General features: G+C 36.0%; 1 protein-coding gene across 3 annotated transcripts in view; it reads left to right on the top strand.

Moving 5' to 3' along the window:
- MIB1 (MIB E3 ubiquitin protein ligase 1) overlaps positions 1-9996 on the top strand; it is a 74040-nt gene extending 64044 nt beyond the window's left edge. For all 3 annotated transcript variants that reach the window (XM_068671456.1, XM_068671455.1, XM_068671454.1), the window contains exon 21: positions 4609-9996. In XM_068671456.1, coding sequence (XP_068527557.1) covers positions 4609-4749 — 141 coding nt within the window. In that variant the 3' untranslated portion in view covers positions 4750-9996. The remainder of the gene's footprint in view (positions 1-4608) is intronic.
- The last annotated feature ends 2713 nt before the right edge of the window (positions 9997-12709 follow it).

Raw genomic sequence — 12709 nt, 5'->3', positions numbered from 1 at the left:
GTAAGTACATAATTTGAATATTTAGAATGTAAATGAGAGTTTTTTTCTTTTGTAATTATGCATCATATTTGCAGGTGGAAATCTATTTATATTGGCTATAGTGATAATTCATTGGTTAATTAAGTTGCATGCCATTTAGAAACCTAATAAAAACAAAACACCTCAAAATTAATGTTTCAGAGAATTGAGAGCCGTCTGTTTAGATTTGTTATGCCTCTAAGTCTAGTTTCATGAGAATTATTGAAATACTATTGAAGTGCTGTCTACATGTGGGACTTTTCCTGTGGTAAATCACTACATGGTTTCATTGCTTTTAGAATCATGTAGAATCCTAGAATCAGTTAGGTAAGAAAATACCTGTAAGATCATCTAGTCCAACCTTTAAACCTTTTCCATCTGAACAAATGAAAATTTGATATTTTTCAGCAGTAAAAAACTTGGGTATTGGACTACTGTATGAACTTGCTGTCTTAGAAGAGAACCCTGATATGTGATTTTTGACTTCCATATAACATAATTGGAAAAAAAAATGTTTTAATGGGTATAAGAGACAGAGAAACTTTCTTGTTATACTACTTTCCTCTTCTTCTTGGAGGCTTAAAGCAGTCTGCAGTATTTCATCACATCTATCTGAGATGGTTGTTACTCTCAGCTGTTCATGTGCATGAAAGTTAAGACTGAAGTTTTGGGTCACTAGTTCTAGGACCCATACCTAAATGCCTTATATTTGAGAGCTGATAACACTGTCGAATTTTAATCTTGGTGACATGTCGATGAAAACCTGCTCCTGTCATATGGAGAGCTGTCCAAGACCCTAGTAGCAGTAAAATTCTAATATTTGATTAAAAGCATACTCTTGCATAGTTTGTGTCTGCAAAAGAACATGCAGATTAAAAATTGTCATTTGAGAAATGCATGTCTTCCTCAACGGTAACATCTGGAGCTATTGCAGATCTGTGACTTCTTAGATCTGCTGTTTTATTTCAGTTTTACTTTTTATAACATCGTTGGATGAAAAGAGTAACTTTGTTGATAATAAGGTTACTGTTTTGGCATTTAAAATGATAGATCCAAACATGAAGATGAATGCTCTAATCCAAGTAATCTGTTTTCTTCAGATGTATTTTTTTTTTCTGGTTACTTTATTTTATGAGTTTATAAATGATCTGAGTTCTCTTTGGATATGGTAATATTTTTTAATGGAGGGATGTGAAAGAAAAACTACTTCATTTTACAGTTTTTCTCCTTGATTAGATGTGATCTCAGTTGTTTTTTTTTCAGTTATCATAAGGTGCTCTTTTATTCATAATAATTTTGTCTTACTCTAGGGAGTTGCTATAGCAAGGAGCTAATATCAGAAAGTTATGTTGTATTAGGGAGAAAAGAATAATTATTTTATACATGTTATTCTCTACTTGTATTTTATGGTTTTCATATTTGCAGTAGTAAGAAAGATGTAATGCTGGAATGCTTTGAGAATTGAAGTCCATTCCTTCACTTTGAAATGCCCCTTTGTCCATTAATATTTATTTTTTATTTTTTTAAATAAGTATCAAACAGGTGAATATTCAATACCTGTTTGACCAGAAAGAGATGGTTCTGGTCATTCTTGTGCAGATTTTGGCTTGAGAGCTTTCTTGTTTGCTTACTGTCTTTTCAGCTTCTTTGAGTGAGGAGCAAGTTTTGTGTCACACTTAAGAGTAGCAAGTAGGATTTGATTACAGTTAGTCATCTGATCTTTTAAATTTGTGCCTGAATTGATGCATAGCATTCAACTTCAGTCATGTATTCTTTTGCTTTGTGCTTTAACAGTTCGCTCTTTTTGTTACAATGATAGTTTTGTACTTAAAATTAATTTGTTCTCTTTCAGCAGGTATAAACCTGTTTCAACTCATACCTTCAATGATAATCTAATATGTTAGTGCAGCAAGCTTTTAAAACCATTTCTCGTGCCAAGCAGAAGTGATGCCTGATGTCAGCTGAATCTCCCACATCTGACGACCACACCATTCTTCAGGGATTCCCTGAATGTGAACCCTTTTGACTGTAATTGTAATACCTTCACCCCATTTCATACATAATCATCATCATCTATCTAATACCTTGTGTATGTTCCTTCACCATACTTACATCACTTTCTTTCTATTTAAAAATCAATTTATTTTGTCACTGTGCCACCTGTATATTGTTGGAGAAAATGCTTTTAGTAATAAGGAAATATTTCAAGCAGTTTAAAACATCTTGTTAGTGGTAAAAATTGATTTATTTGAGTTATCAGGCCAAGCTATAATTAAAGGTGTGATGAATGCTTTTTCAGACCTACTTTTACTACCCGTAGGAGTTATTTTTATATATAACAGATACAGTGCCTTTTTATGCCATTTGTTTTCCTTCAGAAGACGGTAGTCAAATGATTCACACGTGTAAAAGATGTAAAACGTGATTTCATACAGAGAACACTAGCAAACTATTGGAAATAGAGACTCTGCTTATTTCCTGCTGCTGTGGCACAATTCGCTGTAAGGCATATAATGAACTTTAATCCCCTGTAACAGTGCATATGAGCAGGTAGTTAAGTAATGAAGGCTGCTAATAATTTTCCTACTTTATAAAGTAGCATAAATGTTAAAATAGTATCATATTAAGGAATAAAACAATTCATGTATTTTAAATATTCCACGTTTGTACTGAGCAGGAGAAACTGGGCAATTTGCTAATACTGCATATGCAATTGCGGAAGAGATCTAGAAAATGAAACTTAGTATTTCTGTGTTTCACTGAATTAGTTCATCAGAAGCAACAGTGTTTGAAAAGATATTTTTTGTATCCCTTGATGGGTGTTTTCATTTTTCAAGTAGCATTTTGGAGAAAAACAGGGAATTTAATTTCAGTAATTCTAACATTATATTTAGACACTGAAGACGGTAGGTTACTGACAGAAGCAAGCTCTAATTTTTTCATTGGGAAGTGTAGATGATGATGAGGTATGAATGGAAAGATAAGCTGGACTAACTGACAGTGAATTTTTGAATTTTTATGAATTTTTAGTTTCTGAGACTGTTTCGGTATGATAGTTTAGAAATTCTGGCAAAACTGGAGCATGGTGTTTGTTGAATGTTGTGGGGTTTTTTGTTGTTTTTTTTTTTTGTATCCTTTTTTATATAACAAATTGACATGAGGTTTTATCAGGCAGTTTTACATATCTGTTAGCACATTATACTGATATCCTGGAAATCAAAATAGGCATGTGGTCAAATTCCATGCAAATTTCAGCTCTGTTTTATTTACTTATGTATTTATTTATTTATTTTTATTTTTGTCTTCATCTAAGCAATCAACCCTAGAAAGTAATATCTATTAATTCCATAGAAACTATGTATTAAGATTATACTGGACGGGGTTCCTAGTATGGCTTGTATCTCTCAAAAATGAACAAACTGAAGTAAACTCCCGGCAGTTAGTATGGAAACAAGTCACAAGTGCAAGGCAGTAATAAAATGAGTTTGTGGTTGAAGTCTTGTACCTGTTAGGATTTCATATTATATATAAAATATACATTCTTAAGTCTCAGATCTGAGCACATCATAGATGGGATTTGTTGGACTGTAGAACAATATTAACAATTATCATATGTTAAATATCTATTCATTTACTAACCTTTGATAAACATCTTAAGATGAAATCCTAATATAAGATACGCTGCAATATACTTATGGTGAAGGAACATGCCTTACAAAAACCTCAATTTCTACATATGACAGGTGAAGGACATTGTTCCTTATTCATTCAGTACAAAATAAACTTCGCTGTTGAAGAGCTTTAGATCTTTTTGGGCATTGGCTGTCACTTTAATATTCATCAGTTAAAAAGGATTTTAAAAGTTTGCTGTGCTATTGCTATGACTGAAGGTTACTGACTTATTAATTGCTCTTCATATACAACTTGGTATTCTTTTCGTAGAAAATGTAGATTATTTCCATTAGTAAAGACTGCAATTATCAGAATTGAATGTTTACATGTAATATTGATTATGCAGCATTTTTATTGTTTTTTGCATATGTTTAGTGCGTCTTCTGTAAAGGTAAGTACCTGATTAGCTAGGGAGCCTGAGAATGAATTGGTAAATCATTTACCTGAGCATTGCTTGACATAAAATTTTATGCTTTTTGTTCCCTGAAAGATTACATCATGTAAAAGGGAATGTTGCTGAATAGTGTCTTAATTTTGCAAATTTAGGTGATGATAATGAAAATTTGGTATCAACCTGCTTCTTGGTTGCCTTAGTTGGAGATCATATCTGAGGAAAGAAAAAAAAAACAAAAACAAAAAACACCAAGAACAGAAAGCAGACAAAAGCAACAAAAAGCACAATTTTTGTGTCATGAAAAGCCCCAAAACTTTAGATCAATGTGATGTAAAAATGTATGTTTTAAAAAAATAATAATAAGGTTTTGGAATATATGCTCAGTCGCTGGGTTATGCTATGCCAATAATCTGTTATGCTTAAGATGGCATATTTATTGTTAACTTTCAGTAATTTATCTATTGCATTCTCAATACTGCATCAGTGCTGTCATTGACTATGTAACCTGTCAAAATCTTTTACAGACCATGTGTCCTGTCTGTTTGGACCGTCTGAAGAATATGATCTTTCTCTGTGGCCATGGAACGTGTCAGCTTTGTGGAGACCGAATGAGCGAATGCCCGATATGCCGCAAGGCAATCGAACGAAGGATCCTTTTGTATTAAACAGTGGAACGAACCAGTGATAGTTCATGAATAATAAGGACATCTGAATGATTTAAATCTCTGCAAGTCTGAAAGGCAGTAAAAGGTTCTAAAGAAAACATTTCTAATACTGTAGCGCAGGTTCATTACATGGTAATTCTTTAAAGACTGTGAACACACCAAATAATAGAACAGTATTTGAACAGTCAGCTTTTAACTTTACTCTTAAAACTAAGATCTGAGCCTGAAGCTAATTTACAGCAGTCTTTTTTTAGTTTTCTTTCTGTTGTTTTCTTCCCCTTAAAGTGTAAAGGGACAATCTTGTTTTGGTTTATTTCGTGTTTTGTAATGTATGTATAAGGTGTCAAGCAATATACTTTTTTGCCCCTTTTTTAATATATTGTCAGTTATTATTGAATATAAATATGTAGTGCTTTTTTGTTTAACGCTTTTCTGGAGAACGTTCAGATTTCCTGTGACAGTTACGATTCACAAGACTTGTTATCTTGAAATACACAATAACGCAAAGTCAATACAAAGTGCGTAAACAGTAATAATAAATATCATACTATTTCACTAAGACCAGGCCTCAAAATACAATGTTAAGCTAATTTGAACTTTAATGTGCCCTTTCTGAGGATGGATTGGGAAAGAAACAGGAAAAAAGAAACAAAGTTTTGGAGATGTCTCATTCCTCAAACTGCACTTTAGTGTAACAGGTTCAAGGTAACTTAACTAGTGAACTTCTTGGGTCTGCTAGCCACACAGTTACATATGGAACTGCTTTTAACTTGGTTGGATAGTAAAACATAGGAGCAGTGGGTCAGTTGATCTGTTTCAAATGAGTGAATTTGGTCAGTTGTGGGGGAACAAATATATATGTAGGGCCATTTAAATATTCTGGGTCTACAAATTAGAAAAAACAGAGATGAAGTTTGCAAAAGTTAATCTATAATGTTGTATCTTATGAAGTATGAAGCAAGCTACGTATTATTTTCCTCTCTTAAATTAGTTGTGTTGTCTCCAGGCGAAGGGTATCAAGAGCAAAAGCAAAGATTTAATACAGCTTATTCATCTGTGCTGGGTGTTATACCAGAACATTAGTGACAAACTATTAATAGGTAATATTGCAATTCAGAATATTGCTGGAAGAGCAGTTAATTTTGAGCCATGCCTAGGTGAGCTGAAGTCAGCTGAGGGAGATTGCTGTCATTGATGTGACTGAGACGTATTCATGGACCTGAAAGTACTACCGTGAGGGCTTCAAACTTAACGTTTTGCTAACAAGTACCTTCTGTCTTTTTGGGTGGAAGAAAGTATACTGATTTAAAGGTTGCTTGCAGCTAACAGGAATGTGGGCTTTGCTCCTAAGAGATTCAGCAGATTATTTAGCAGAGTGCAGTTTATGTAGCCCTTTGCCATTGTGCTGGCTTTGTTTGAATGCAGAACAACAAAGAAATATAACCTGGAGTCATTCAGGTGCCTTCCTTGCAGCTAAGATGAATTTCTGATTCCATTCTGATTACATATGGCAAAAATATGGCAAAAGGGGTAGTTCAGGGGAAGATTCAAATAAGCATAAAGAATAAAACTGATCTCTTTTTTAAAAATTAATCTCAGTCTTTTGATGACAAAATCATTATCTGGAATCAACATAACATCCTGTTTAATTTTGTATACTAGTAGTCATTTGTTCTTAAATAATCTTATGTATTTGTCATCTTGACCAAATTGAATAGCCCTCCCTTTTCTTGCTTTGGTCCCTGTTCTAAAATACCAAGATTTCAAGGAGCTTTGGAAAATTTTTGATAAAAGGCTTTTTTCACTTCGTTATTTCACTATCTCCACTTAGGCTCTGATTGCACACAAGTGTTCAGTGCTGGTTTTGTTTGGACAATGTGTATGTCACTAACACTGATTTTTTTTGGTAGTGTTTGGCAACTGAACTGTCTGCAGTAGGCTTCAGCTTCTGTCAGTGTTCCTCCAAACATGATACAGTTATAAGACATGCCATTTGTCCATCCATTCTGAGTTTTGTCCTGGAATGCATTGGATCTGTACCTCAGTTTCCTCTACTTCTGGCAGACACATTTGGAATATTGTCTATTATTTACCCTTTAAGGAAACCTCTCTATATGGTCAGCACAAAGGCAGGGTGGATTTCTTCATGATAATGCAGCTCAAAATTGAAACCTCAATAGCAGCTGACATTTTCCTAATTCTTTCTCAGTGGAAGAAGTCAGAATTACTTGAAAGTAGTTCAACTTCGTATTAAAAATTGAATAATTCACCTGAGCAAGAACTGATCTAAAGCATCGTGTGTGGAAAACTGGAGTTGAATGTTAAACACTCGGGGTCTGTGGGAGGCAGATAGTAGCATGAGTAGGTAAGGCTGTTAGGCTTGTACTTTACGACAGAGAAGCTGTAAGTTACTTTATAACACTCTTAATATGTGCATGTTATCACAGTCATATGGATGTAGGCACAGTGACTGAAGGTATCGCTGTAGGAGCATTTCCAGGCTTCTGTGCTGCAGTCACGCCAGGTGTATGTGACTGCATAAAAGTTAGTAACTGGACCCATCGGACGGTGTAGTGTGGCAGATGAAATTAAAATATCTCGGTGTTGGGGATTTAACTCAATTCTATCAAGATATTAAGAGAAACAGCTCAATTAGAAAAAAAAAACAAGGTAAACTAACTAACACACTTGCTTACTAACTACGCTACTTGCCTTTCAAAAGACTTCAGAAAAATACTTGCAAATCCAGTGTCACTTAGGACAGATCTGTAGATTCACACATCATCCTTGGATTCTGACTGCCCAAGGTGACCTGGTGTTGCTGAGGCAGCTAGCGAGCTCATCCAGTCCCATGAGTCTTGGCTCACCTGGGCAACGTGCACAGGGTGCAAATGTTCAGTTGGGTAACACTTAACCACGGAGGATGAAAAACAGAAGCTTGATTGGAAAGCCAAAGAGGATCATAGGTAGCAAACAGGAAAGTTGAGGGTATGTCATCGTGCATCTGTCTTCAGCAGGAGATGAAAGCATAGATCTCATTATTATCGTTAATATTGGGGAGCAAAGTGAAAATGAGATGAAAAGTGCGTAAGGCATTTGCCTCTGATACACTAAAATGTAAAGATTGCAGGCTTTGTTTCTTAAGATTGTCCCCTAATATTTAATAGCAGTTTTGAAATTAAATCGGATATAATATCTCCACTTGTTTCCCAAGCAAATCAAGAAGATACCTGATAATAAATATTGTTCAGATGTGAGGTATGTACAGATGGTTACAGCACTTTTTTCAATTTAGTGAAATACATAAATGGTCACATGAGTGCACGGTGATTTAAGGGTATGGAGACAACCTAAAAGGCTAATACAACATGCTAAATAGTTGTAGCTTATTAACTTTTGTGTGGTTATTGTTTTTTTCCCAACCTTCTGCATATCATTTGCTGTACCCAAGCTCCTGTTGAACTGATTTGGCACTTTTTTAGAATTGGGGCTATTGGTCCATGCCTTGCATTTGTTGAAATACTCTCTGCTGGTATGTTAAGATTTGGAGGAATCCGATTTTCAGCATACTGAAAAATTAGGCAGGAGAATAAAGAAGTTACTTTGTAAATAAGAAAGATGGATTAGGAACTATTGCTCTTAACTTGAATTGAGTAAGGATCTAGCAGATTTGCACAAGTACTTGTGCCTTGTTAGCATAGTCTTACAACCAGTATTTTAGCTTCTTCTAAAGACGTGAAATGGTCTTTTAAAATAATATAAGTCTTTATCGTGTAGCTATTTTCTAGAGATGAAGTTTTATGTATGCGTACTTATTTCTAGCAGTATTGCAGTGTTTGTAAACACTACATTGTTTGAAGAAGTTGCTTTGGGCTAGTGATCTGTCTAAGCTTCTTCTGTAATACTGCACATTACGTGTCAGAAACTTAATTTTACTCTTCCAGTAGCAGCTGATGAACCGAAAAGCCTATACTGTTCTTTGTGCTACGTAAGTTTTCACTTAAAATATCACTCCATCCTAACTTTTAGTAAGGCTACCTCCTTTCTGTCAAAGTATTGAATTCTTTGCTGGTTATTCTTTGTCTTTGGGAAAGGATGGGGAACATTTCAGTTTTATTTTGCTTCATCAGTTTCCATGTCTGAATTCATTGCGAATGGTTTTTACTGACTGTATAAATTACATATGACCGAGCTGTATGATTTGCCACAGTGTACATTGTATATTATTCTTGCAGAAGTTGCTGGAATCCGTACTCTTGTCTTTTTATGCATTTCGTACCTTGTTTGTGCTGACAAAACAAAACTTATCACAGAAGTTTTAGAATTAAAAAAAAAAAAAAAAAAGTTTAGAGGTTTTATAGCTGAGCCTGTGGTTAAAAACAAAGAAAAAAAAAGTTCTGACTCAGGGCTTTTTAACAACTTAAAGAAATTCACAATATTCTTCAGCACAGCATGGGGAATACTGTGGATGCGGTGACTGTACAGTGCCTTGGTAGAACTAAGTGATGGGCAGCAGCTGTCGAGTCCTTACAGAGTGCAAGTATCTTTGGAGGAGTTTCTGTTCATAGAACTGAAATGCCCCTGCCATGGATTTATATGCTAGTACGTATTTTCTGTAAAGGAAATCGGCAATATTAGGTTTTGCTAAGCTTCCTGTGAGTTGTGTCATTGTTGCACCAGTCCTGGGGCTCTGAAGGGCATAGTGTACGAATGTACAGAAGCAGCATTTGTGGGAAAGAGAGCTGACAAAATGTTCTGTAGGGGATGTCTTTGGTGTCAAGGGAGAGGTTGTTGTATAAACATGTAAAAATGCCTGCTTTATTCTGGCCCAGTAAGTTGTTTTTTTTTTTTTTTTTCTTTTAAGAAAGAGAATCAGCAACAAATCTCTTATGTTTGCATGCCATTTCATGTTATCAAAAATGTCTTGTTCTGAGCTTCTAGGAAATACTTTTTGTCCCAAGCCTCATGTTTTCAGGATTGCAAATTATTCATATTACAAAACAGGTTTTACTGAACCACAGGAACATTTTTGCTTCTGTTAAAACCAACTTTGTATTTTCAGTAAATTGTAGCTTTTGACATGACTGTTTATTGGAGAAATTTAAGGTTGTCTGTGTGAATGTAGTGGGTTTCTGTATGCAGATAGCATTATATAATTGCTTTCATTAAAACTGCTTAGCAAGGTCTAAGCTTTTCAAGAGAAATGCTAATGTACTGTATGGTTAATAAAACTTGTTATATAAGATACACACTGGCTTTCAATAGCTTTGATTTGAAGATGTAATGAGACAGAATTATTACTGATTTCTGTGCACACGTCATTGGGAAGGGATTTTTTTTAGCTCATTTAATTTGATTCTACTTGTAATGAAGTTAGATGTTGCCACAGAAATAGAAAATTGTATATCTGAACAAATGTCTGGTAACTGTGAGTTCTTGGCAGGTAATCTTTAAAGACCCCAGACCTTATCTAGTGAGGGAGATTGTAATCCAAAGCTCAAAACATTCTGGTTCTTTAGAATATACCACTGAAGAGTGAGTTTACAGCAACATCAGAAATGCTGAGTGCCTTTGAATTTTCCAGATACTCAAATATTTTTTAAACAACACAGCAGAAGTACGAATGCAGATTATGTTGTAACAACAAAAAGTTTGACCTTAACCTTTTTTTATGTGCAAATTTTTGTATCTGTACACAATTCATTATGCTAATTAGAGTTGCTGTTAAATTTGTGTTAGATTCCATCTTGTTCGTGAACAACCTTTACGGATCTGGCTATATGAATGGGATCACTTAAAAATCTGCCAGATATAATAGCTCACATTCTCTGAGACAGCATTTACTGCACCAAAGTTTATGCTTTTAGGATTCAATTTAATGGATACATTCAAAAATATATCTATTTAACTAAAGGTAACAAAATCAATCAGACTCAGCAAAACAGCACTGGTCCCAGGACAGACCCCTGAGGGACACCGCTCGTCCCTGGCCTCCGCCTGGACATGGAGCCATTGACCGCAACTCTCTGGGTGCAGCCTTCAGGCCAATTCCTTATCCACTGAATGGGCCACCCTTCAAATCCATCTCTCTCCAATTTGGAGACCAGGATGTCATGTGGGACTGTGTCAAAGGCCTTACAGAAGTGCAGGCAGATGACATTGGTCGGTCTTCCCTTGTCAGCAGATGCAGTCACTCCATCATCATTAGAGGGCCACCAGACTGGTCAGGCACAATTTGCCCTTGGTGAAGCCATGCTGGCTGTCTCGGATCACCTTTGTCCTGCATGTGCCTTGACATTGCTTCCAGGAGGATCTGCTCCATGAGCTTTCCAGGTACAGAGGTGAGGCTCACCAGTAGGTAGTTCCCTAAATCCTCCATGTTATCCTTTCAAAAATGGGAGTGATATTTCTCTTTTCCGGTCACCACATGGCCTGACTGCCAGGACTTTTCAGATATGACAGGGAGAGGCTTGGCAGCAGAATACCTGCTGCATTGCAAGTGATGGCAATGGCTTTACTAAAGGCTTTAGGATGTGGTCTCTGTGGTCTCTAGGGTTTCAGCCCCTAATGTTGGTCACGGTGGGTGTGGCTGGTGTTAGAGATTGATGTTTGTAGATTTTGAGAGGGCTTCTTCCACGCTGAGAAGGGTGGTAGACCCAAAAGAAAGGGTAGTTTACAAACATGCCACTCTGTATCTTAATGCACCTTGCACTCCTAATTAATTCAAGCTGTTTCCAATATGCAGCATGTTTAAGGCAGGAAAAATGTGACTGTGGAGATTTCCTTCAGATTTGACGTTTTGTAAATGCCGAGGGTGGTTCTTCATGAGTGTACTTCATCTTATTCAGGGGAGAAGTGTTAGCAGCAGTATTTGATTAAAAAAAAGAGAGGTTTCCTTAACAGACTTTTTTCTTCACAATATGGAAAGATAATTTCAGTCAGGAATGATGCTGTTGAAGAATGAAGCCTATCAATGCTGTTACTGGTGCTTATGAAAAGCTTTTGTCTGGAAGTTACTTGAGGGATTTAAGCACTTTGTTCCCTTTGCAGTGAAGGAGGAGTATGGCCAGGCTTTCCAGGAGATACTCAGATATTCTTCTAAAAAGCAGTCTCTAGAGGGCAATGCTATGATGTGCTGAAATAGGTTTAATCATATTAGAAACCAAGAAATGTGTCAGCTGATAACACAAAACTTTTGTTCTGTGACAATGCAAAACAAAGTTGTAGGAAATTCAGTGTGAAATCTACTTCTTACAGCTATCATTTGCTTAAGCTTGCTTGACTGCCCTGGAGAAGTTAATACAAAATTTAGCTCCTGCAAAACAGCATGAGGTCAGGAAAATACCCTTGTGAGATTATACTGACCTCTCTCAAAACTATGACACCGTTTCACTAAATTTTCATTAGCAATAAACCTGTGTGAGTTCAGTATACGAACTTAAATCTGAGCTGGTTTAGGCAGTGACACTCGGGCACCCTAAAACGTCGGAGTATTTCTCCCACAAGGGGTCAGTAGCACCCTCCGTTTGGGACAATTTTTTTTTTTTTTTTGCAATATAAGCGCAGAGCAAACAAGGGATAAGGATAATGATGATTGCATTAATATGTGGGTGGACCAGACCTCACTTGTCCCCTTCTTCAAGCAGGCTAAGTATAATTAGCTTATTTGCTGACTGCAGTAAGCACCATATTCTATCCTCTGACTCTCATGTGACATGAACATTGCTACTATTGATTAGGGCAAAGTTCCAATGGAGTGTTTACCTTTAGCTCTAGTTGAAAGTACTCATTTAGTCTAGCTTTTTTTCCTTTTTTTTTTTTTTTTTTTCCTTTTCAAAAGCATGCAGTTGGGGTAGATAAACTCTAGGAGAGCTTGTCCAGTTTGCAGGGAAAAAAAAAAATTCTTGCATGAGTGTCCCACATATTCTTCGTGATAACCACAGTCTCCCTAGATGGCTGG

Source organism: Anas acuta, chromosome 2 (assembly GCF_963932015.1).
Source record: "Anas acuta chromosome 2, bAnaAcu1.1, whole genome shotgun sequence".
Classification (NCBI taxonomy): domain Eukaryota; kingdom Metazoa; phylum Chordata; class Aves; order Anseriformes; family Anatidae; genus Anas; species Anas acuta.
The sequence above is the reverse complement of the archived record's forward strand: the minus strand, read 5'-3'. Positions and strand labels throughout refer to the sequence as shown.